At 57.9% G+C, this 25,299-nt stretch overlaps 1 protein-coding gene across 3 annotated transcripts in view; it reads right to left on the bottom strand.

Annotated features, from left to right (window-relative positions):
- The window catches only part of PEPD (peptidase D), a 122,002-nt gene extending 101,577 nt beyond the window's left edge, over nt 1-20,425 (bottom strand). The window contains exons 1-5 of one of the 3 annotated variants that reach the window (XM_055078966.1): nt 20,363-20,425; nt 19,866-19,930; nt 11,863-12,046; nt 9,818-9,945; nt 2,503-2,566 (exon numbers count right to left, since the gene is read on the bottom strand). In XM_055078966.1, coding sequence (XP_054934941.1) covers nt 2,503-2,566; nt 9,818-9,894 — 141 coding nt within the window. In that variant the 5' untranslated portion in view covers nt 9,895-9,945; nt 11,863-12,046; nt 19,866-19,930; nt 20,363-20,425. The remainder of the gene's footprint in view (nt 1-2,502; nt 2,567-9,817; nt 9,946-11,862; nt 12,047-19,865; nt 19,931-20,362) is intronic. The other 2 variants (XM_007126420.2, XM_007126421.4) reach the window with 2 other exon arrangements.
- Nucleotides 20,426-25,299: the final 4,874 nt, after the last annotated feature.

Here is a 25,299-nt window from a genome sequence, read left to right as displayed (position 1 = left end):
AATCTGCCTGCCGATGCAGGGGGCACGGGTTCGTGCCCCGGTCCGGGAAGATCCCACATGCCGCGGAGCGGCTGGGCCCGTGAGCCATGGCCACTGAGCCTGCGCGTCCGGAGCCTGTGCTCCACAACGGGAGAGGCCACAACAGTGAGAGGCCCGCGTACCACGAAAAAAAAAGAAAAAAAAAAAAATACAAGGTACAGTAAGTCCCCAACATATGAACCTTCAAGTCGCAAACTTTCAAAGATGTGTTAAGTACATTCCATCAACGTCAGGCGTGAGTGAAATTGCAGCTTGCCCTCCATCTCCTATTGCTGACGATCCTTCAGCTCTACCAGTTCCCACCTTCTCTCCCTCCTCCGGTCAGTAACTCCTTTTGCCTGTTCACTCGACGCCAGCCCCTGTATGCCAGCTGTTGTACTGTACTACTGTACTTTTCAAGGTACTGTACTGTAAGATTAAAAATGTTTTCCTTATTTTTTTATATATTATTTGTGTGAAAAGTATTATAAACCTATTACAGTACAGTATATATAGCTGATTGTGTTAGTTGGGTACCTAGGCTAACTTTGTTGGACTTAACGAACAAATTGGACTTATGAATTTGTGTGTGTGTTTGTTTTTTATGTATTATTTGTGTGAAAAGTATCATAAACCTATGACAGTACAGTACTATATAGCCGATTGTATTAGTTGAGCACCTAGGCTAACCTTGTTGGACTTACAAATTGAACTTACGAACACGCTCTCGGAATGGAACTCGTTCATTTGTAAGGGACTTACTGTAAGTGGCAAATGACCTCATTAGGGGCGTGCAAATAAATGTTCAGACTATTGGAGATCCTACACCCAAAGAGGTCGATGCAACACATCACGTGTATATTAACAGACTCTTTAGATGCTATGAGTCACCCCCAATAACCCGGTATTGAAATCACGTGACATAAAACAAAGACCCACCAAAAGCCCCCCTGCCTTCACGCTCTAGCCAGACAGAAGGTGCTGCAGATACAGGCCCCATGGAAATAAGGTGCACTCCTCCACGAGGCCCTCCTGACTGGGCACCACCATACGGCTGACTACCCACCCGTGCAGTCACCTTCTGCACCAGACCGTGCCCCTGGCTGCTGAGTTCAGCCCTGGGTCCCAACCAGCTCTGATGTCCACACGTCCCCGGGACGGGGCAGGGAGAGAGCGTGATCGTAAACTCTGGGGAAAAAGAACTGGGCCTTAGTGACAAAGACAAGACAGTAAAGGCCAGGGTACAGACCAGAACACAGCCAGGGTCCACAACTGGTCACAAGAGCCAAAGAAGGATTGCCAGTGTGGACTGGAGCTGGTAGGGGATGCCGTGGGCTGCACGAGGGCTTGGAGGATCGATAGGATACTGACAGAGAAGTGGGCTGGCCTTCCAGGACAGCAGACCTGCAGCACGACTGTCCTGCGCACAGGATGACACTGGCGCTGGCCTGCCGGGGGCTGGGCACAGGTGTTCATCAAGGTGAGCTGTCTGCCCCTGAGCAGGCTGGGCTGAGACACACCAGCTCCGCACAGCACTGTGTGCCTGGCCACAATCCCTGGGAGGCAGCCCCTCACCCACTGCCGTCATTCCCTGACACAGACTGTGTCCTGCCCAGGGGAAGTGGGGTCGGGGGCTGCTCGGCCTCCAGCTGGCTGGCTCCTCCGGCAGCTTCCACGCTGCACCCCAGCTCTTAGTGTATGACGACCTCTGTCTGGGGAAACGTGGCACAGAGGGGCTCCGGGCAGCCGATCCTGCCAGGCCAGGGCTGCACCTCGGGCGGCAGGCACTCACCTCAGAGTGTTCATGTTCTACCCAGCACCGATCTGCACAGAGGATGGGGGCGGTGACAGCACCCAGGGACAAGCAGAGGCCTCCTGTGCACCTGGCAGTGGTGCAGTATCGGGGGGACTTGGTCCCCCAAGGAGACGAGGGGGGCACATGGCTGTGCCCCCACCTTTGCCACGGCCTGGCCCTAACAGCAGTGGAAGTCAGGGGCAGCCCCTTTTGACTGCCTGGATCGGGGGACAGATCCATAGGCCCAGGAGGACAGTCACATACCCACCCAGGCCACATGCCACTGGGCAACCATGCTGGGAAGAGGATTAAAGCCAGGGGCCCTCCAAGTCCACCCCACCCCACAGGCCTCTCGCCATCTGGGGCTCTTCTGACAGAGGCACCTGCAGCTGGTAAGGGCCTGAGGGAAGGGCCTCCCAACACGCGAAGGCCCAGCCAAGCCTGATCAGCCCTTCACAGAGACATCCTTCCTCCCAGCAGCTCAGCGGCCACATCCCAGGTACAAGACACCGGCGACCGAGTCGGGCACTGCCCCGGCAAAGCAGGGGCCTCCCAGGGAAGTCTGAGATGCATGTTTCTCGCCCGCTCTCTCCAAACAAGGGCACTGCTGAGGGGGCTGGTGGCTGGACCGTGCTCTCCCGTGATGTCCAGCCAGGCTGTTGCAGTGGGAGGAGTGGGCCACTACTGACCTCGTCTGTGTACTGGACGTCGTCCACGGCATACTTCTCCTTGAAGTGCTCCTTGGAGTGGATCCTCAAAAAGAAGCACAGGGAACGCCAGGGTCAGGGTTTGGCCACAGCTGGGTCCAGGCTGCCTTCTGAGCCCAGGCCAAGAAGCCCCGGGCCCATCCCTGCCCCAGCCGGCACCTGGCACCGAGCCGGTCTGCCCAACACAGGCTCGGAGGGCAGAGGACACTGGGCCACAGAGTGACTGCTGAACCCCACCTGCATCCCTCCACCTCCCCCAGCCAACCTCTGCTCCCCCTTCGAGCTCGTGACCCTGGCCGCCTGGGGCAAGCAGCTGCGGACAAACCTCCCTCTACTGCCCACCCACCGGGCAGCCAGCCAGCCCACCCACGCTTTGGGGCATGAAATTAGCTGCCTCCCAGGCCCCCACAGAGCCTCTTTAAAGAAAAGTTTAAAAGTTACCATTTTAAAGAAGTCAGTAACAGTATTACTCACTGTGATGAGAAACATTCAAGCTTACTCATCGTCCCTGAAAAATCGGCCAGTGAGAAGACAAAGACGCAGGGCGGAGGAGGCTGGGTAGCCCTTGCCCGCCTCACAAAGGGCTCCTGGTCACGGCTGCGCTGAGCAGGGCCGGTGGGTCCAGCAAGCACCATCCCCACCCCCCAGCCTCTTGGTAGGCGGATAAGTCAGTGTCACTGCTGGTGACAGAGCTCACGTCAGGAGCTCTAGCAGCCTGGGGGAAGGGTGTCCAAGATGCATGCATGCACGCACGCACACGCACACACACACACACACACACACACACACACACACACCGTCCCACGCGTGGGCACCACATCAGCATGGGGGATTCACTCCCGTCCTGCCTGTGATTGCATGATATTCTAGTCACCAAGTGTCAGATCTGAAAGAAGCCTCAGAGGAAGTAGCAGATGGTTTTCAGATTGTGCTTCCTGGGCTCTCAAGGGTGAGCAGACAACAGGCAGGTGGAGGTGCCAAGGACAGTGTACCTGGGGAGGCCCGTAGGGGACGGAGGGAGAGCACTTTGGGACTCGGAAACGACCACCTCTAAAAGCAAGCTCCACGTGCCTCTGAAACATCACTGATCAACCAGCATCGCTACCCGGGAAACAGATTCCCACTCCCCTCTCTGAGCCCTGCACCGTTTTCCTCTCCACCCAAACAAGCGTCCCAGATCGGACTGTGGCCAGGAAACAGAGCACAATCCAGGGACAGATGGGTGGCCCTGGGGATCAGCAGCAGGGAGCTCCCAGCCGTAGGCAGCGAGCCAGGCCGGGGAGACAGCGGTCCACTAAGATCGGCAGCCTGGTGCCCCAGAACCCTTTTTGCTTTACCGCCCCTTTGGCTTCTCTACAGCGGGCACTGAGTATCAAGCTCCCGTTGTTAATTAAATTGGTACGATCCAATTGCATTAGCTTCTGTGATTGAGACGGGACTCAAAGTTAAATGGCCAAAGGCTGTGCCTCCGTTAGCACTGCCTGTAGCAGCCACGTGGGGCAGGAACTGATGACAGGCACCGTGCCTGGATGCTGGAGGCCCCGGTTCCAGGGCTTACTGCAAAGAGCTCGCTGACCCTTTGCTACCAAGCACCGACACCCTCAGCACAGCTGACCCTGCAGCCATTCACAAAAGCACGTGCCAGAAAGGCAAGAGGCAGGGCCATTGGTGTCATCACCACATTCACGCTGGCCGCCCCGGCTCCAGTCCCTGCTCAGGACAGACGCCCAGAATTCTCAGCAGGTCCCCAATTCGCCCCCAGTCCCCAGTCACTTCCTCCCCTCCAGCTGTGACAGGCATCAAAAGCAAACCCCCAAAATATTCAGGAAGAGCCAAGGACGTGTTTTCCAGGCCAGCCTCAATGATCCCGACAGAGGGGCGTCTCGGCCATTAGCCTGGACACTGACCTTTTCACCTCACCTCCCGTCGGGGACACTAACTCTCCCAAGCTGTCTTGCCAAAGGACACCTCAGGAAACGTGCTCCTGCCTGCCCTACCTGGGAGTCTTGGCAGTCAGTACTCAGGAGAGACCTAGGAGACTTCAGGCCCGGGAACATCTCCGCGTATTCAGCCTGAGGTCAAGGTCTTGACAAGGTGGAACCAGGGGAGGTTGGGGGACGAGGGGGAAAAGGAGAGGAGAACACGAGGCAGCTGTGATCTGTGGGCGGCCCCAGGGCCGTGCACTTGCCTGTCCACCCCTCACCTACCAGCCACGAGCCACTTCACCTGCCACAGGAGCCAAGGAGTGGCAAGGGCCAGCCAGCCCATGGGAGAGCCGGCTGAAGCCATCCCGATGTCCAGGAGGAAGTGAGTTCAGGGGCCAGCCTCACCAAAAGCCCTTTGCCCACCTCGACGCGCACTGGGCCTCAAGGGCCCCAGATCGCCCAAACAGCCACAGGCCTGGTTCTCAGCAAGAATAACCATTTGACAGATACAACCCGAAAATCTGGGAGCATCTTTTCTGGCACTTTGCGTGTCATTTTTTTTTCTAAAGGGCAGAGATAATTAAGTTTGAATAGTACTAATTCTTCCTGTTTGGGGGCCAATTATAGTAAAAATCATTTAAATGTCACCCTAAGAGGTAAGTGTGCCATGCCACCACGTCAAGCCAGCCACCAGAGGGGTTGACAGGAGAAGGAGTGGCATGTCCATGTGAGCCCTACAGAGCTGGCTGGAGGCGTCACTGGGCAGCTATATGCCACCTGAGTGCCGGGCTGGCAGCAGCCTCACAGAGGGCTGCACGGAGCCCTGACTGGAGTTTGGGGTCCAGTAGGGCAGCTCATGCCAGACCCCGTCATGTGGGAGATCCAAGTAGAAGCAACTGGATGGGAGAGGATGGGTCAGTAGGGAAGCCGACCCCACCCCAGAAACTCTTCCCTTCAAAAGGAAGGGGCAGCTCTGGCAGGAGAGAGGAGGGAGGGTCCCACTCAAAAGGGTTTGTGTCTTCAAGAAGGAGCCAGTGTCTGGGAACTCGGCCCACGCAGGCCTCTTTCACAGGCAGCTGGGCCCAGCATGCGACAGGGGAGGCCTTTCCCAGAACTCAGGGTCAGGGCAGGCGCAGCGAGTGCCCATACCCTGTGCGGGCCCTCCTGTGAGAAGGAGACTCTCAATTAATGCCCATGGTGCAGACACGGTGGAGCCCTCTAGAAAATGAAATTTCCAAGCGCAGGTCTAGCTGGCAAGCTGACCACCCGCATGGGGCTAATGAATAAGTAACAGGGCCAAATCACAGCCGTCATCAACCATCTCCAGCGGCCGGAGCCTGCCTGCAGCCACATACAACGCAGCGGCCTCTCCTCCCGCTCACAGCCCGGCACCTGGCACTTGCCCCAGAAGGAAGTCGGCAACCATGTCAAGGCTCTATTAGCTTGTTAGAGAAAAGCAGGGCTCTCCAAAGCTATGCAGGCGCCTGAACCTGGGCGGCGAGGCAGCACTTCCCAGAGAGGCCGGTGCGGAGAGCAGAGGTGATGGAGAGGAGGCCCGTGGGCAGCAGAACCCAGGGAGAGGGGCCAAACGCCTCGCCAGGCCTCGGGCTGACCGGGGTCAGGCTCCCCGCAAACCGCCTGAGGTCAGAGCCAAAGGAATCCCCTTGGCCCTCCTCAGGAAGGCCTGCACCCCTCATCAGTGCCCGGGGCGCCTTCCCTAAAGACGGGGGAGCCGGGGCCAGGCCGTCAGGTGGGCTGGGGCAGCCTTCGTCCTGTGACCCAGCTGTGTGTATGGGGTGGGGGCAGTGACTGTGAAAAAGCACACCCCAAACACCCCCCCCCCCACACACACACACACTCCCACACTCCACCCCCCCCCAAACACACCACCCAGCACACATACTACACCACACTATACCCCCCAACAAACATACCCACACACATCACACATGCACACACACTGCAGACACATACACACACACACCACAGCACACATCAGTCCCCATCCCAGAAAGTGCAGTGCTCGGGGCCTCAGCTCTGGGGAGAGCCCCCTCCTCCCTACAAACCCCAGGCCAGCCACACTGTCTCACGTTCCAAGCCCGAGGCCTCAGCCAGGGATGGGAGCAGAAAACTGCCAAGGCTCCAAAGGTTCTAGGAGGGTCGTCCAACCTGGCCCAAAGTTGCTCACCCTCTGTCAGTGCTGAAACTGCCCAAAGAGGCAATTTCCCACCTGCTTAGAGGACCCCAGACACCCCAGCAGCCAAGACTGCCATCCGCGGAAGCTGATTCTGACGAAAATGATGGGAAACACTCTCACATCAAAGAGACACCAAACTTTTGTCAGCTAAGACCCCAAATAAAAACAAAATAGAAGCTACCACACTCCTGTCCCCACAAAGGCCTGGGGTGAGGAACAGGCAGAGCACCAGGCTGCCCGCGAGCCCCTTGGCGTCTGCAGCCCTGACAACAGGACAGGCGGTTTATACGGAAAGTGGCAGATCTACAGACGGGGGTGTTGTTTCCCTGGATGACTTTGGATTGCAGTGTCTGCCAGATGGATTTTCAAAAGCCATCAGACAGAGACTCAGAAGGAAGCTGGGGAGCTGAAGGTCAAACGTTCAGCCCTGTGGGTCTCGACTGCAAAGGCCAGGTAATCCCATCAGCCTCGCCCCCACCCTACTGATTATGAGCGTCTGGAAACAGCTACACACATCAGATCTGGCTGCTCCCCACCTCCAGCCCCAGACAACCAACTCCTTCCGCTACCCTGTTCCCATCCTGCCTTCTCTCCCAAAGGCTTAGGACGTGCGGACTAGGGGAGGGTCACACCAGAGCAGAGGAAGGGAAAGGCCTGCAGGGGACGGGCACGGAGGGGAGCCAGGTCAGCAAGAGACAAGGGGCGAGCTATCTGCAGAGCCGGAACGCCCGCTGGGACCAGCTTGCGCAGTCTGGCCTGCCCAGCGCGTACACGGAGACTTTCCAAGAGGGGGACCCCTCCTACAGACCCATTTGTACCCTCCAAGGTCCGTACCAGACAATCAGCTGCCCTGGCAAAGCAGGGACAGACTAAACGAGGACTTTTTTTTTTTTTTTTTTTTTAAACGAGACCTTTTTAACAGCGGCTCTAAAACCCAGCCGTGGTCAAAGTGCAGAACATCATTCCTGTATTATTGGAGATTATGCTCTAGAACAGCCAACCGATAACAGCTGCTCCCTGACCAATCAGGTCCTGGGTTTTAAACCCTCAAGTCGGGACCTCCCTGGCGGTCCAGTGGTTAAGACTCTGCACTTCCACTGCAGGGGGCACGGGTTCGATCCCTGGTCAGGGAACTAAGATCCCACATGCCGTGCGGCTTGGCCAGAACAAAAACCCTCAGGTCATGCGCTGTTTGGCTCCGCAGATGATGGCTCTGGGGAGGCAGGGTGAGATTTGCTCAGGTTTTCCCAGTGGAGGGTGGAGTCCCCGAGGCAGGGGCCACGCCCTGGAGGATGTCCACCCTCCCCCACGGACAGGCACTCCCTGACTTCTCGTGAGAGTTAGCTCTGCATAAGCAGCAGCAGCGGTCAAAAGAGGGGACGCACTCAGAGCCCCTCCACACCTCCCGACAGAAACTCACCACTGTCCACGCCCACGTCTCACAGTGCTGCGTCTCTGACTGCAGCACTGCCGAGTAGTGGGCCTCTCAGCACGCCCTGAGCCAAGAGGCAGGGCCACAGGGAGGCTGAGAGGGCAGCCCCGCCAAAGCCACGGGTGCCGCCCAGACACAGGGGCCACCGGCAGGACGGGCTGAGGCTACAGCTCTGTGATCGCCTCAAGGTGCGGGAAGGTCTCCGGGAGAATCTTCTCACGGAGCCCAGATCTAAACTCTCACCAGGAAACTCCTCCAGTTACCAGGGCTTTGTGACAAATCACCCTGACACGCAGGGGAGTAAAAAAGCACGTATCACGTTCACGGACTCTGAAGGTCGGGGCTTGGAACAAAGCCCTGAGAGGGCTGGGGCTTGGAGTCGCCCACTCTAGCGGGTGGTGCTGGCTGTCAGCGGGGCCTCTGGTCCCTCCACGTGGGTGAGTTTGGGTTCCTCACTGAGTGGCAGCTGGGCTTGAGGAGGGAGAACCAGGTGGAAACCGTAGCACACTTTACAGTCTAGCCTCAGAAGTCACGCGGTGACGCGGCCACGTTCACGCATCGAGGCAGTCACCCAGGTCCTGACTGAGTGAGGGAGGAGGGAAGAGATTCCAGCTCTCCATAGGGAATGGCCACAGATATTGTGGACATTACAAGCTGCCTGTCCCCAGCACCCTCGATGCCTCATTTCAGTGTCACAAACGTAACCACTCCACAGTGACCATCACTGTGACTACAGCCCTGGCGATGCCTCACGAGGGGCATCATCGTTGTCCCACAGATAAGGCACTGGAGGCCCGACAGTGGCCAGACCCGCTCCCCGGAGAAGCCCGCTGAGGTGTGGGAGCCCTGCCCTGGCCCTCTGCACAGAGCAATGTCCCTGCAGCAGCCGGATGCCTTATCATTCAAACCAGCAGCAGACCCGCCAGCCTCCCCGGTACTGAGCATTTTCGGCCCACGAGGCAGCAAAGGCTGCAATGTATACATTAGCCCAGAATAAGCACTCTCCTGGCAGAAATGACACGCTGGGAGGCGGCGAGCATTTGGCAGGGTCCTCTGATCACCTCAAGCATCCCCAGTTAAGCACAGCTTCTGCCTCAGCGCCTCTGAGCAGGCAGAAACGGCTCCCGGGAGGGGTGGACAGGGCCAGGGGCCCTGACGCTGGCAGGCACCACAGATGATGAGGGAGGCAGCCTCTCAGGCTCACCCAGGCCTCTGGCCTCACACTTCTCCCACAGCACAACCCTAGAGCACGACCCTGTCTCCCAGGTGAGCCAGCTGAGGCAGGGCCTACATCCTGGGAGCCGCAGAGCGTAGGCCAGAAGCCGGCACGCGGGAGGCACCCGGTAACGCCCTGCACTGCACGTCGGTGATGGGCTTCAGAGAAGGGCCCCAGGCTGCCCTCCCCACCACACCCACGGAGGGGCTGCCTCCCACTGACCCAGGCCAAAGCCACGGGCATCTTAACAAAGCTGGGAATCTGGAATTTCAAGATTAATAAATAGTACCTCAGAACAAACGTGACCGTGGTCTGTGGCTCCAGCTCTGACACCCCTTCCCAGCAAAGGGTAACAGGCTCTGGCCCACAGTAGGCTGTTAACGGGCCTGCCCGCTAACCCTCCCCCTTGCTAATTCTGCCCCCCGCCCCCCGCCGCTTGCCACCCGCAGGCCAGGCCCTGCACCCACCCCCACCCCAGCCAGCCAGCGCTCAGCAGGCACGGTCACACGCCCCGGGGTGCTCCGTACTTTCCCATCCAGGTGGCATGGCTGGGAGGAAACCTGGGCACAAAGAGTGTCGACATCCCAGTGTCCACGTCCATCATGCCGTAGCAGCCTGGCTCGGTGACACCGAAGGCCCAGTGAAAGAAGGACTCCTGTGGCGAGAACAAGGACCCAGGTCACCCCGTGAGGTGCAAGGAGAGAGGTGGGGAATCTGACCGAGCGCTTTCCTCCCCGCACCCTGGAGAGTCAGCTCGGGCTCCCTGGCTCCCGGAGCCTGACCCCCAGCCTTACACCTCCCTCCACCTCAGCACTCTGCCCCCGGCACCAGCTGCAGGCTGCTGTCTCCTCCTTCGTCCTGGCTGGCTGCTCAGACCCCGCTTCAGCCCCGTGCCCCAGCCCCAGCCTCACCCCACCTCACCGGCCACCCGCCTCAGGTCCCAGACAGGGCAGGTTAAGACACGGGTGCCCAGGAGCACCACGGGTCCGTCTCCGCCTTGCCCGCACTCCCCTCCCTCCCCCCACCTCTCTGCTACCCCCACTGCCTGCAGGCAGGCAAGATGCCACCTTGACTCAGACGCCCAGGCCGGGCATCTGCTCAGAAACGGATTCCTCCATTTAGGACTTCTTCCTTCCTTCTCCCACGCCCGGGGCAGCTGATGACTTCAGTGTTTAGCATTAAACACGGAGCTAAAATAGCATTATAAAGGTATGAAGTGGAGGAGGCGCTCTTCTAAAATTATTCTTGCATAACACCAGTAAGGGAGCCAACAGCTGAATTTAGGAGATGGGTTTTTAAGCCACAGACTATGGAAACCTCAAGAAGCATCAAGACTAGTCAGAGAAAACTTATTTAGACCTGCACATCTCCAGCAACAGGGACGGCAGGCTTGCAGCTGCAAGAACGACGCAGCAGAGGGAAGCCCTGCAGTAGGAGGTGCTTTCCACAGAAAACATTGCGCCGTGGCTCCCGGCAGTGGATCTCGGCCTGTGCCCTGCGGGGTGGACGCTGTCCGGCTGCAGAGGCCACACCTTAGCATCCGCTCTCCACACTTAGCTCCCCTCTGGTTCCCCTGCCTCCTCCCTGACCGGGATGCTGGACGCCCATGTCTGCTCGGCTCTGCCTGCCCCTGGGGAGCTCCCAGCGCATCAGACGTCCACTCAGGGCAGCGCAGGGAGAAGACGGCACTAGACTTGGGGTAGGGAGATGGGTTCTAAATAATGCCAGCTCCACCTCTAGCAAGTCATTTCCCTCTGAGCCTGCTTCTTTATCTGTAAAGTGGGGCCAGCTCAGGGCCCTCCTGGCTTTCTGGGTGATCTCCTCCGTCCAGTGTCCTTGTTCTTGTTCCTGGGAACCGAGTGATGCCAGGGATTCTCAGCCGAGGCCACCACATCCAAGCCGGCTTCCTGCAGCTGGGCCACCCGCTGCCCCACAGGGTTCCAGAACCTCGAGGAGCCCCTGGACCACTTCCCAGAGGAGGAAACCAAACCCCAGTGAGGGTCACAGGGTCGGCGCTGGCCAAGCCGGGACCAATGCCCGGGCCGCCGACTCCTCCTCAGACCCTGTTCACATGCCTCCTCCCAGGACCTCTGCAGCCCCCGTCCTCCTTGCCGTGGCAGAATCTGGCCCCAGGAACTCAGCCCGCCCCATCTGCACCTCTCCCGGGCCAGGGAAGGCTGCCCAGCCCGCCCTCTGAGGTCCAATCCTGTGGATACTACCCCCGAGCCCAGAACTCCCATCCCCAGCTCCACCAGTCAGAATTCATGCCGGCCTTCAGGGCTCACACCAAGTACTGCCTCCTCCACAAAGCCTTTCCTGCTTGCTCCCCCAGGAGCATCGTCTCTCCAGACTCTGACCTGAGAGAGATGAGGCTGGCTGGCGACAGCCCTGCCCCAGGCAGAGGGGGCTCCCTGGGGACCCAAGCCTCAGCCTGCTTTCAGAGAGCCTCTTCAGGGTCCCCCAGGGGGCAGAGCTGCCCAGGCCCACCAGGCCTGATGCTGGAGGAGGGCAGACAGCCCACAGCGGGCCTAGTGCACACTCAGAGATGTGGGAGGCTGCCGGCTGGGCTCACCTGGCGGAAGAGGACCCCGGTGTCGGTGCAGTAGCGCTGAGTCTCCTCCCCGCCCTGCAGCACCACGACAGAGCCAGCCCGCACCGCCGGGTTCTTTCGCAGACGCTCACACAGGCGCTGCCTGTTCAGGGCAAAGAGCGCCAGCGGCACCTTCAGGGTTTTGTTCCCCAGCCAAAATGAGGGTCTGCAAAGACAGAAGCACACACCGCCACGCAGGCTTCTGTTAGTACCACCAGGCGCATCCCCTACCCAGAGGCAGGACCCCCATTAGCGCACGGCAAGCCGGTCCAAGCTCGGCCTGCCCGTGACCCAGAAACAGCCCCTCACTGGGCCGCTGGAGGACCACAGGGGCTTGTCAACCACACCCTCCCCTCCTGTCCCTGAGCACTGGACCACAAGTGGGGAGGAGAGGCAGCTGGGTCTGTTTAACCGGTAGATGGATGAAGCCCACGGAAGGAAGCTCTGCAGCGGTGTGGAGACACACCCCCAACCCCCAATTCCAGCCCTCGAGGAGCTTCCCATCCGTGCGAGATCTGGCCCAGACGACACTGGATCCCTGCCCATGTGTCTGCAGGCCGCCATCTTCTCTGCAAGTCACAGACCCAGCGGCCTGGGCTCTTCCTCACCTGAGCCGGGACGCCCACCTGTCCCCAACACCTACACACAAACACACACACACACCCAAGGCACACAGCACCAGGCCCTAAGCCGAGCCAGGCTCGTAGGTGCCAAGTGGGCAAGGAGGAAGCACGACAAGATGGCTGCTGGAGCGGCAGCCCTTGGGGTGCTGGCCCTGAGGATGGCAGCCAGTAGCAATGAGCTGTGGTGGCCTTACTGAAGGCCAGGCGGAGCCAGGCCTGGCAGAGCAGGTGGGTGTCTCTCCTCACGCCCACACTGGCTTCCCTTTTCACTGAGAATACACCCCCTATCCTCCTAGCACCCACTCTCCGGACCCCTCCTGCCTCGGGCCCCTCTAGACAGCTGCTCCCACCCGAGGCTCCCCCTCCACCTGGGCATGGCCTGCCCCACCCCTCGCCTTTCTCCCCTCCCCTGCCCCCCAAGTTGCTCCAGCATCAATTTTGCCCTCTCAGGATCATTCTCAGCATCCAGACATACAGGAACCTCACCCGGCTTGAAAATAAATAAATAAAAGCACTCCCCTCGACCCCCCGTGCTCGCCAGCCATCTATTTCTCTCTCCCTTTATAATATATATCCTCTGAAGAGTCACCCAGCCCATCCCCGTGTCCTGGCCGCCCGTGCTCTCCTCAATCCACGCCAGCAGACCTTGGCCCACCCGCTCCTGCACTACAGCCCCGGCCAGGCCATAGTGGCCCCATGCTCCTGAATCTGCAGGTGGGTTCCCAGTCCTCAGGGGGCCTCGGTGCCCAGGACACTGGAGGCCACGCTCTCTGCTGAAACCCGGCCCCGCCCCGGCCCCTCCGGGCCCCCCTCCGTCCTCGGCTCCCCTCCAAGCTGGAGCCCGGACCATGTGGCTCATCCCCATCTCCCACCTGGACAACTGCAGGAACTCTTAGCTGCTCCCAGCCCCAGCCTCTGCCACAGCCTGGTCTGCACCCACCCAGAGGGACCCTTGAAAAATGGAAATCCCAGCAGGCATTACCCTGCTCAACCCCTCCCCGCTTTCTGCCGCCCTTACAACACGGTGCAGACTTACTCCCAGCCACAAGGCGCTGAGGGGAGCCGCACAGGCTTCCCTAAAGCCGCACACCCTTCCCTAAACTCCGAGAACGCTCCCACTGGGGGCCTTCGCTGCTGCTGTTCCCGGTGAGGAGTGCTCTCTCCTAGTGCCTACCAGGCTCGCGTTCCTGCTTTATCCAGGCCTCTGCAGAAACGCTCCCCCTTCCCGGAAGCTTTTCCGATAACCCCATCCAAACCTATCCGCCACTCTCTTCCCGCCTCTCTAGAACCACGCATCGCTGCCGAACAGTATATATATACTTGCTTGTTGTCTCCCCAGGTAAAATGTAAGCTCTGTGAGGGCAGGGACCTTGCCTCCTTCCCGGCACCTGAAATAGTGCCACGTGAATGACTAAACAAAGGAAGGAACTGCAGTCGTAGCGAGCGGGCCGGGGGCCAGCAAGGCCAGAGCCAGGGTGCAGGAGTCAGGCAGGGCGTGTGATGTGTGTTCGAGGGAGGCCCTGCAGGCTCTCTGGCCAGCGGGGAGCAGGCATGGAGGTCCAAGAGGGGAGGGACAGCCCAGAGCTGGTGCAAGGGAGGGGCCTCTGCCTGGGGCTGCAGTGAGAGTTGGGCAGATGGAACCTGCCCTCACGGCCCTGGGGCACCTCCCACACTCACCTGGCCATGGGACCCTCAGAGGAAGGTGACACCTCCTGCACATCTTGGCTCCAATGGCACTCTCTCAGGATGGCTTTCCCTGGCTTCCCTCTTCAACCTTGCAGCTCTCTCCCCGGCCTGTTCCCCCCACTTAGCCCTGGGCCGGGCTTCCCCCACTCGTGTCTCCAAATCCACTCTCCCACTCTGTCCAGGCCTGGCCCACGAGGGCCTCGGGAGCTCCAGGAGGATTTGGTGACTGGGAGGCAGAGCAAGAGGCTGGAGGGTGGGAAGAGATGGGGGAGGACAGAGACTCCATCCCCGGCTCCCTCCCTGGGGAAACCGGGACCTACAAAGGCTGCTCCTACCTGCCCTCAGCTGTGTAAACCCACCCTGCATTACACTCTCCTTAGTCACCCCTTGGATTGAGGCTCGTCCAAGTCCCTGCTGAAATGACGCGTTCACTCGCCAACATAAATGTGTACTCTCTGGTGAGGTCCGCCTCTGTGCACTAGAATGGAAACCCCATGAACACAGAGATCTGGGCCTGCTCTGGTCCCTGCTGCCCCGTGCCTAGCACTATGTTTAGCACACAGCAAGTGCTCAATAAATATCTGCTGAGTGAACAACTGTCACAACGTGGGGCCATCCGCACAGCTGTGCGAAGTTGCCACATCAGCCCCAGAGGGGCAGGAAGCAGAACCCTTGGGCCAGCCTGGCCAGGAAGGGTGGAGGGGTCTTGCCCACCCCGCACATGCTGACAGGACTACAGCCTCCCTGCTGTCCCCCTTCCCGGGCATGGGCCCCACTCACCCTCCTGGGAGGGTGGACACAGGAAGCCAGGGCTTCCTCTAAGCCGTGCCACTTGCCTGCCACGCTCAGCCACAAGGATGAAAGGACAGAGGTGACAGCTCACAAACATGCCAGCACCCCAGCTGGACGTGCTATCAGTAACTGAAAGTGCAGCCACCAGCACCCGTGCACAGAGTCCCCCAAGCTCCCTCCCATTCTTTCCCCTCACTCAGCAAAGCCCATGCAGGAGGTGGGCTCAGGGAAGAGTCTCGTCTCTACAGACTCCCAGCGGCCCAGAGGGAACGGCACCAAGGCACTGCTGCAGATGGCCTCGGCCAAAGGTGCCTAAATCCGTGCAGACTCAAAAGCACAACTGCCTGAAAATGCCCAGCCTCGGCCAGCAGCCTGCACAGCCCCACCCACCTCATGCCCCCACCCCACCCATGCCTCACGCCCCACACACCTTCTTCCTTAAACACACCAGCTACCGGGTCCACCTGGACTGCCACCACGTCCCCACCTGGAAGGCTCTCAGAAGGGCTGGGCTTTGTCTTATCCAGAACCTTCTGAGAGACCTAAATTCCTCAGAGCACCCAGACAGGACCTTTGTGGCCCAAGGGCCAAGCAGCCCAGGTCAAGACAGGAAACTCAATACGCTACCCTCCTGTGAGCATCAGCTGCTCCTGCAAAATCTACAACACTATCTAGTCCTCCATGGGCTCAGCCAGAACAGAGAAAGGCAGCCTGGCCAGAGCCCCCAGGCAGGCCGATGGCTGCAGTCATTCATTACGGCAGGGTACCCCAGAATCAAGGTTTATAGAGACATGGCCTTTGATTTCTCATGACATAAACCAACCCCTCACAGAGAATGTTGGGCCCAGAGCCATCACAGGTGGCTTATCCCTGCAAGTTCAGCAAAAGCAGCACCCATAAAATATCCCCAACTGGTTTCTGCTGGAGCTTTTGTTACCTGGCACCCGGAATCTAAAAGGCAAAAGCCAGGTCGTCCCCAAGTCCAAGTATAAATGAGGCACACTCTACTGCAGGCAGCCAAGGGCACAGGCAACGCCCGGGGAAGACCGCAGGGGCTGGCGGACAAAGGCTCCAGGGTATCAAAGAGACACACAGAACACGCTCCAGCCCCCATGTGCCAGCCCACCCCCTGCCAACTGCCAGAGCCCAGGAAATGGCCAGTGACCAGCCCCCGCAGAAGGTGTGATACCACTGCTCCGAAACTCTCTCCTGTCCCCCAAATCAGTACTGAGTCAGCCCCTCCTTTGACCTCAATGGCCACCTGCAGGGTTCTCACCCAAGGGATTCATGCATAGTGTTTAGGGAGTCCACCTATTTGGATGGGAAAAGAAATTATATCTTTATTTTTTCTAACCTCACCTTTAAATTAACATTTTCTTCAATTATTAATGTAAGCAACAAACCACAACAGTATCAGCAGTGGTGAATCTGTCACCAACAGAAATCAGAGGTATTTTCATGTCACCTTATTGATGTCACAGTACCTGAAAATACCACTTTTACTCATCACTACTTCAACATTAAGGTGGTTCTTAGACCTGCTGCTTTTATTATTTAATGTATAAGAAGCATATACTACTATACCACAAATTTATTTCTTAACATCTTGATAGTTCCATATAATTGGTTTTCCCTGTAATCCTCTGTATTTTCTTTCATCACGCCGAGAGTCATGTAAAGGTCTCACGGATGCCCATGGGGTCCACAGCACAGACAAGGACAAGATCCCTGCACTAGGATGTGACACCACTTCTGGATGGGGCCATGCTGCTAAGCTTCAGGCAAGAGAGGCCAGTCAAGGACCAGCCTGCTTCCTTGGCCACAGCCTCCAGCTCAGGCCAGGCACCGAGCCCACCGAGCCCTCTGGCTGCCTGTCAGCCGGGCCAGACCGCTCACCCTGGCTGGAGGGGCCTCACGGCAGCTGGTCAGCATCTCCCACCCTGCCTACCTTTCTCCTGAGGAGGGTCGGGGGGCTAAGCACACACAGGGACCTGTGTGGAGTCAGACCGGGCCTGGGGAAGGGCCTGGGAAGGCAAAGGGGCACTCAGTGGCCAGCCTGCCTCCCACAGACCCACCCCTCCCCCCAGCCCCCAAGGTCAACCCAATGCGTCTTCTCCAAGAGCACCAGGTTCATATCAGGGTGGGGACAGGCTCTGATCCAGAACCTGGCTCCTCCAGAAATGCTGACTCCAGTGTGAACTATGGCCCCACAGGTACACACCCAGGGCAGCTCACCTGCTGCTTACCACTGGGCAAAAGCCCTCTGGGCAGCAGCTCCCTGAGAGTCACTCAGGGAATTAAAGAATTAAAGATACTCCTTCAGAGATATGGGGATATATGTTTATGTAGAGCCGATTCACTTTGTTATACAGCAGAAACTAACACACCGTTGTAAAGCAATTATACTCCAATAAAGATGTTTAAAAAAAAAAAAAAAAGATACTCCTTCATCCTGTTCAGGGTTCTGTTCCCACTGCCGCCACAGCTCCTTTCATCAATCACTGAGGGCTCCGTGCAAAGCAGGATGGCATGTTGGACTAGTGTAAAGAAAATCCTCCTCTTATACATTAGGCACGGTGTCACCCAGCACCAATCGCTGGGCGGCCACAGGGCCCTGGAGACACACACTGAACTGGTCCCTGGGCTCCAAGGATGCCGGAGAGACATGAAGGGGAGCAACCTCTCACCCAACCATGATGGGCAGGCGTGCAGATGTAGAAGAGCATCCTGCCAGTGGGAAAAACTGGGATTCTCTGGAATATTGAGCAGGAAGCCTTGACTGGAGGTCAGGAGGGAGGGGGTTCAGGAAAGGCTTCTAGGAGGAGGAACCATCTGAGCTGAGTCTGCAAGTATATGAACAATATGTCAGAGGATGAGGACTCTCCAGGGCCAGCCGGTGAGTGGGCAAAGGGAGGTGGAGAAAGGAAAAAGCCATGTGGGGGGCCGATGCAGCAGGTCTGGCAACAGCAGAGAAGTCTCATCTCTGTCCATGGGAAGCTCAAGGCACAACTCAAGGAGAAGGCAGGGCTCCCTCCCACCAAGTGATATTGGATTAGGGGAGGGGGTGGAGATGACCTCACGGCAGACTCTCTGGGGGCTGTGGGACCCTCTGTCTCAAACTTGAAGTCCCTGCCCAGGCTGGCAGGACACAGCAGGATCAACCCTTAAACACTCCCGAGAAGAGCTTCTCAAGTTTCTAGTTGAATCTGAGATACTAGCTTAGGGCTTCCACTACTCCCCACATCACGTGGAGCACACTCCAAGCACCCAGGCCTCCCTGGGCCCAGGATCTGGAAGGACTCTACAGGCAACCAAATCCAACTCGTGGGGAGCCTGTGGCTGTGACTTGATGGCATGGCGCCTCATTATGCCTGACACTCTGATCTGTCCTGTGTATGCAGCTGGGCACCGAGCTTTGCTGGAAACACACTTGAAGCCTCTTCCACTTAAAGAATCTGCTGGGCTCTAAGTGTCCAGCAGGGTAACCCATACCAGCCTGGGATGGCTCTCGCCAAGCAGGTCCTGCCAATCTCTGGAAGCTACCTGCACCTGTCAGGTCTCCCTTCCGATTACACACTTCTCCAAGGCCTCTGTCACTCAGTTTTACTGCTCCATGGCCCAGAGAATCAGTTTTGCTACAAGGGCCCTCCTTCCAGGATTCAGCCAGCTCTAGACTCACGCCCATCCAATCACCAGCCTGGCTCCCTGTCTCTTCGGGAGAGCAGCACACCTCAAGCCAGCATGGAGCCCTGAATCCAAATGCAGCCCCTGGAACTCCCTGTGACCACCTGGTGGCCCAGATATAGGGGTAATTGACCCACATCTGGGCACTGGCCTACACCTACTGCTCACTCAGCTCTTTAAGACAGGGTCACAGGCTGGGTTCAAGGATCTGGCCCTAGATTCGTTGACACTCATCTGGGACTTTGCAAGCATAGTTCTCTGCCTCAGGGGTGCTCAAGGACTAGCACAAATGTCATCCAGGGAGTGATGGATGACATTGCTTCCTTGGCCACAGCCTCCAGCTCAGGCCAGGCACCGAGCCCACCGAGCCCTCTGGCTCAGAATCTACCCACACTCTCCTCTGAGCTCAGAATCCATGCCCGTCAATGGCACACACCAAGACTAGAGGCATGACATCTACCCCAGTGGCCCATGAACACGTAAGGGTAGGCCCAGTACTGTTCCTGGAATACAGCAGGTGCCTATTAAGTGTTTGATTTGCATGTCCTAAGCTCTCCCAACCTTGAAGTTGGGGGCCAACTGAGGGGGCCAATTTGTGTTGCCACTCTCCCTACCTTCCAAAAAGAGAGATGCATTTAGTCCACCAGTTCCCCCATTCTGATCTCATTTCCAGCCTGGCATCTGGGGCACTGCCCTCTCTCTACCACTCCCCTTCCCAGCCCCCAGTATCTCCAGGCCCAAATGCCACCCCCATAATTGGCCCTTGCCCTGAACTCATACATAGCCCAGGGGATAGCAGTCTCAAAAGCAGATCTGAGCAGATTAAAAACCCTTGGAAGTTTCCAGTCCCTTAGGACAAAGTCTGGAAAAGCCAGCTGGGACACTGCCCTCTAGCACAGCGACACGCCCCACTGTCCCCCGTCCCCAGAACACTCTGAACTCTCAACCTTTGTTCAGATGTTCCTTCATCAGGGACACTCCCCAACGCTTCAGTGAGCCCACCTGTCCACATTTCCTGCCACTAGGACCATTCACCATTCTTTCATTCAGCAGAATTTATGAAGCCTCTACTGTGTGCAAAACATGTACTAACAAGGTCCAGGAGCAAACCAGACAAAGGCCCTGACCTCACACTTTAAATGGAGAGAAGACAAGAAACGAGTTGTTTCTTTTTTTGTTGTTATGTACTATATAATTTACCAGGTGGTGTTAAGAGTCGGATAGGTGCTTAGGGAAGTCCTCTCTGAGGAAGTTCCATCTGGGCCCTGAAGGAAGAAGAGAAGTGCCCCGCTAGGAAGGGGATTCCACGCCCATCTCAAACGCTGCCTCCTCCCGAGGGCCCCCAGGTCCCCAGCGCCCTGGCAACCCAGTCTTCCCATCTGAGGGTCGTGAGCGTGAATGTGCGCGTGGACCCCACCTCGGCCTTACAGTGGGGACTCCACATGCGCGGATGGGGCCTGAACGCCACTGCGGCCCCGAAGGCAGTGGGCAGTGGCCAGGGAGCTGACTCGGACGCGCAGCCAGACGCCCCGCGCTGGACGCCCAACCCGCGCGAAGAAGCGCGCTGCCCGCGGCCACACTGCACGCCCGGCGGAGACGCGGCCCTGCAACGGGGCTCTCAGCCACTGTCCAGGCGGGAGGCCCAAGCCCCCGCTCCGCGCCGCCGTGCAAGGGCCGGGGACAGCAGCAGCACTCACCCGGTGGCCGCCGCCATGCTTGCCCGGCTCCAGCGTCACGTGAAGTGAGGCGTCAGCTGAGCCCCACCAGGTCCAACTTCGCGGGGCGGGGCCTGGGCGGGGCCGGGAGCCATTGCCCCGCCCACTCTAGTGAAACGGCTCCGCGGGACCCGGAGGGGCGGAGCCCTGAAGGAGGAGAAGAATCTATCTACTCGCCGGCCCCTGGCTGCAGGCGAGGGGCGGGGCTCGGGTGGAGGCAGAGGCCTTTCCAGAATAGGAGGGAACTTCCCGAAGCAGTGGCTACCTTGATTCTGCCCCTGACCTGGCGTCCCAGCCTGCCCAGGGGAAGGAAACCTTGGGAGAGGGAGCCTCTGACCCAGTCTAGGGACGGGGCAGAGGTGACAGCTGTTGATTAAGAAGGGAAATGGCTTGAACAAAGGCCGGGGCAATTGGAATAAACTAAAAGTTCAGTGTCCAGGAGGGGGTGTGTGGGAGTGAGAGGTGCAGCCTCAGATGTAAGCAAGGGTCAGATCTTGCACCACCTTGAATATGGGGCTGGGGAGTTAGGTCTGTTGGGACCTTTCCAAGCTCCCTCAACTGCAGGATGGAGAAGGACCTGGGGACAGGGAGGCCAGTGAGGAGGGCTGGGGAGAAGGGGGCACAGGGGGGGCACAGTTCAGGAGAACTGTGGGCATCCCCCTCTGCCCTGCTGGGTACTCTTGTTGGGTTCAGTGTCCTCCAGAAGGTTGGGGAGTGGGACAGGAAGGGTGGTGGTAAGTAGATGTTCCAGGGGAGCTCCCTGGGTTGCCAGTGCCTTAGAATAACAGTAATACTAACAGGTACGGAGCACTCAGTGTGCCCCAGTGCTTTGCAAATGTCAGTTCACTGAATCCTCACAATAGCCCTATGAGGTAGGCTCTGTCCTTAATGCCATTTTACAGATGAGAAAACCGAGGCCCAGAGAGGTAGATAATTCACCTGAGTTCACACAGGGGCTGACCTCATGCAGTAGTGACTTGGTAGTGATTCACACTGGCTCAGTAAAGGAAGGGGCCCCAGGGCTGGTGGGGGAGGTTACGCCTTGAGTCCTGGCCCCCACGAGGGTTATGCAGATGTGTGTGAACAGGATGTGAGGCCCAGCACGTGCCCATGGGCTTCTTTACCCCACCCCCAGCTATCTCCCAGCTGGAAGTAGCTTCTCTTTGAGGACCTTGGGTTTGGGAGTGCCTCTTGTTTCTTTGTCAGAACAAGGATGTGGGTCACCATGGCTGAGCTAGGGAGGCACCAGGGACTCGGAGATGGAGAAGAAGCTGTTGTTTGTTCCCACAAAGCTGGGAAGAGAGTAGGCCCCTTAAATAGGGGGAGGAATCAAACCAGAGCATAAGCAGGGTGGGTGACAGAGCGTGCCTGCTTCAAGTCCTAGCACCATCCCTGGTTTCCTCATCTGACAGGTGGGAGCTAATGGTATCGCCTCACGGGGCTGCTGTAGGATTTTATGAGCAGACATCCAGGCACCTTAGCCTGTGGCACAGCTAAAATGGTCAAAGCCATTAGGGGGAAGGTGGCAACCTCCAGACAGCCCTTCCCACCTCCCTGACCCAGATAAGACCAAGGAGAGTTGATGGAAGAGGGGGCCTCCATCCTTCCTCCCCCTTCCCACTTCCTCCAGGCAGGACCCCACAGAGGATCTGTCCGCCCTCTTGCCAGTTTCCAGGGAGGAGAGCAGAGGTGTAAGTCCCACACCCCACTGCCCAGCCCATTGTCCTGAGAACTTGGGCCCGCCCCCCACTTCCCACTAAGCAGTTTCTCACCTTCAGCTAAAGAGACTGGACACTTTTTCAAAATAACAAAGGGTGAGCAGGATGAGCTTCTCATGCTCTTTTGTGGAAGGAAAACCTGCCCCGGAGCTAATCACAGCCCCTCCACCAATTATTTTGACAAAAAATATGTGAAAATTAAGCCAACTGCCAGCTCTGAGTGTTTATTAATATGAAAAAGAATTATCCTAAATAGCCACAAAATAGTAGGGGGAGGGCACCTGCCAACTGAGTGGAGCACCCTTGTTTGTGGGCAGTGCTGGGGTGTGGGAGGGGCCTGCGCCTGACTCCTGCCCACCCTGGTCTGTCTGGATGGAGGGCTTGCCCTGCCCCTGGGCCTGACACAGCGGGCTGCCCCGCTGCTTCTCACCCCTCCCCATCAGAGGCTCTGGCAGGGCTGTCCCCAACGCCCCACCCTCCTGATCAGGGCTCTGGCAGGGGCTCCAGGAGAAGCAGCCTTGGGAGCGGGTGAAGAGTACTCATGCAGGGCCGACCCTGAACGCTGCAGGAAGCCAGGAGGCAATTGGGAAAAGATTGATTTTAGAGAGTTGGAGCCAGCGAGTATAAATCAGTAAGGGAGAGCTCCAGCCAGCACACTCAGGCCTCACGCAGCGTCCCCTCTGAGGTCACAGACTGTTGGTGGAAACAGTCTCCCCTCATCGTGACCTACAAGTGGCTGAGAAGTGTTTGCGCTCAGCCAGCCCAGTGGCCAGGGCATCGTGACTCTCAAGAAGTGCCCTGCCCCAGCCAGAGACCACAGAGAAACTTGGCCCCAGGAAGCCTGCTCCTTGGAGCTCCCGTGGCTCCCTTTGTCCCTGTGACACTGCCAGGTTTCCCTGCACTGCCCACACCACTCGACCCGGGCACCAAGCTTTGCAGCTCTATGGACACTGCTGACGGCTGGCTGCCTGGAACCAGACTGACTTGGGGCCTCGCAGGGGCGTCCCTGGAAGAGCAGGACATGGGCCCCTTCCATCTTCTGCTACATCTGAGGATGCTGGTCTGCCGGAAGGCTCTGTGTGACCACACTGGACGCCAGCTCTGCCCTTACTACCAAGCTGTCTCACGTGCCAATCTGGGAGGGGATGGGGCCCAGACCCTGCCCTGGAGGTCGGGGCCGAGGAGGAAGAGGGGCCCTCAGCACTGTCCCCAAGGAGCCCACCATCTGGGAGGGCCGAGAGCAGGGCTGTGTGACGAGTTGGGGGTTACTGACAGATTCTGAGCAGGTGAGCAGTGGGGTCCGAGCCCATGTCTGGAGCAGGAAGTGCTGGCAAGAGGCTCTGTGCTAACTGCATGGGGGCACCAGCCTCGGGTGGTGAAACCCACACAGGGTGGCATGTGGGGTTTTTGTGACTATTTGCTTTTGCTGACAATAGAAGACTGAGCTCAGGAAACCAGCACCAAATAGACTGAACAGAAAGAAGAGAAGGGTGCAGGCACGTGCCGCTGTGAGATGGGAGATGGGGGTGGCATAGTCTAACCCAAGCTCCTCCCTAGTAGGGGAGGAAGGAGCGTGATGGAAATGAAATGCCCAGGACGCCACCTCTCCATCACGGATCTGGCGGGTCCCAGCCCTCAGCCTTTGCAACATCAGCAACGGCGGCAGCCATAGCTCTCCGACTCCTGGGGCCAGCCTGGCCTGCTCCTTCCTCCAGACCATGCCACGGCCGTCACCACCATCCCTCAGCACCCCCAGAGGAGCCCCACACCACGTCACACTCCTCCTGCCCTTCCTGGCCCCGCCCAGCCCTCCTGGGTATCCATCTTCCTGCAGGAAAGAGGCAGGCAGCAGCCGGCAGTGGCGGGGTGGGGGGGGGGGAGCTTCCCTAGGAAGCCCCGTCACTGCCTCAAATGAAGTGGTCCCTGCTGAGCACTTTGCCAAGGTCTATGAGGCAGTTCAAGATGAGAGATGGAACGGTGCCTTCGGAAAGGCAATCATTCCAACAGCACCTTAAAAACATCGAAGGAAACAAGCTCTTTGTGTGTGTGTGTGTGTGTGTGTGTGTGTGTGTGTGTGTGTGTGAAAATGGGAGTATATTGCTTTTCACTCTTTGGAAGACTGTTTTCTCATCTTGAAATCACAAGCTGTTTTCTTCCAGAGAGACTTATAAATACATCCAATTATCGACATTCAATATAGGAAATAAAGTTCTGAAATGGTTTTCTTGCGCGCACGCGGAGTGGGCTGGCCAGGTTGCACAGGTGATAATTACTTTTATTTCTTCCGAGTCGTATCAGTGCCGAGTGGCTTGTCTCTCCACCTTTTATTGCTTTCACTTTTATTGCATTTCCCATGTTGTGTGGGGCTATTCATTGGTGTAACTTTATTACCACGTTCCAGGATCTTGATAAAATGAACGAAATTCAAAAGTATGAGTGTACAGTGGCAGCTCAGGGAAATTGGGTTCTGTGGCTTGTGTCCTGGAGAGAAATCTCCCCAGGAGATGGGCTCTCCCTCTACCCCGCTCCAAGTTATTGAATGTCTCTGATGTTCCTGCTGACATTCACAACTGCCCCTCTCGTGGGTTTCCGTCAGGGTGTCATTTCAAGGGGGATGCTTTCTGCCTTTCATGAAATCACCCACAGACTATGTCCCCAGCAGCCACCTAACCTGTCTGTGCCACCAGCAAGACGGGTCACCTGCGACTCCTCATTCTCCTGACCTCACATCTGTCTGCTCTTCCTCCTCAGTGCCTTGTCTTTCCCCCCCACCCGCCATCCCCCCCCCACCTCTTCCTTCCTGCAGCCCCTTCCCACTCCCCCATGTCAATGCCAAGGCTCCGGGGCTGCCTGCCTGCCTGCCTGCGGTCTCTTCCCATTTTAAGCCCCATGCTCATCAGCGTTCTTTGTAACAAAGAGCCCCTGAGTCTGGTCATCCTCAAGTAGAGGATGTGTCAGGAGGGTGTGAGGAGGCACATCTGAAGGAGAGGCAGACTCAGAAAACAGAAGGGAGCCAGTCAGGCTGGTAGCTAAGTGCACAGCCAGGCCACATCACACACTGCTGCCCTTAATTGTTGCCAATACCCCTACTCTTGGACATCACCTTGAACTGACACAGCATCCAGCATCCTGGCTTCACTCCCTGCATGGCCAAAGCCCTTGGCGGCCAGTGTAGCCACTGAGAGAGCCCAAGCTCCATGT

Source organism: Physeter macrocephalus, chromosome 17 (assembly GCF_002837175.3).
Source record: "Physeter macrocephalus isolate SW-GA chromosome 17, ASM283717v5, whole genome shotgun sequence".
In the NCBI taxonomy this organism is placed as follows: Eukaryota; Metazoa; Chordata; class Mammalia; order Artiodactyla; family Physeteridae; genus Physeter; species Physeter macrocephalus.
Note: the sequence above shows the minus strand (reverse complement) of the source record. Positions and strands in the feature narration are given on the sequence as shown.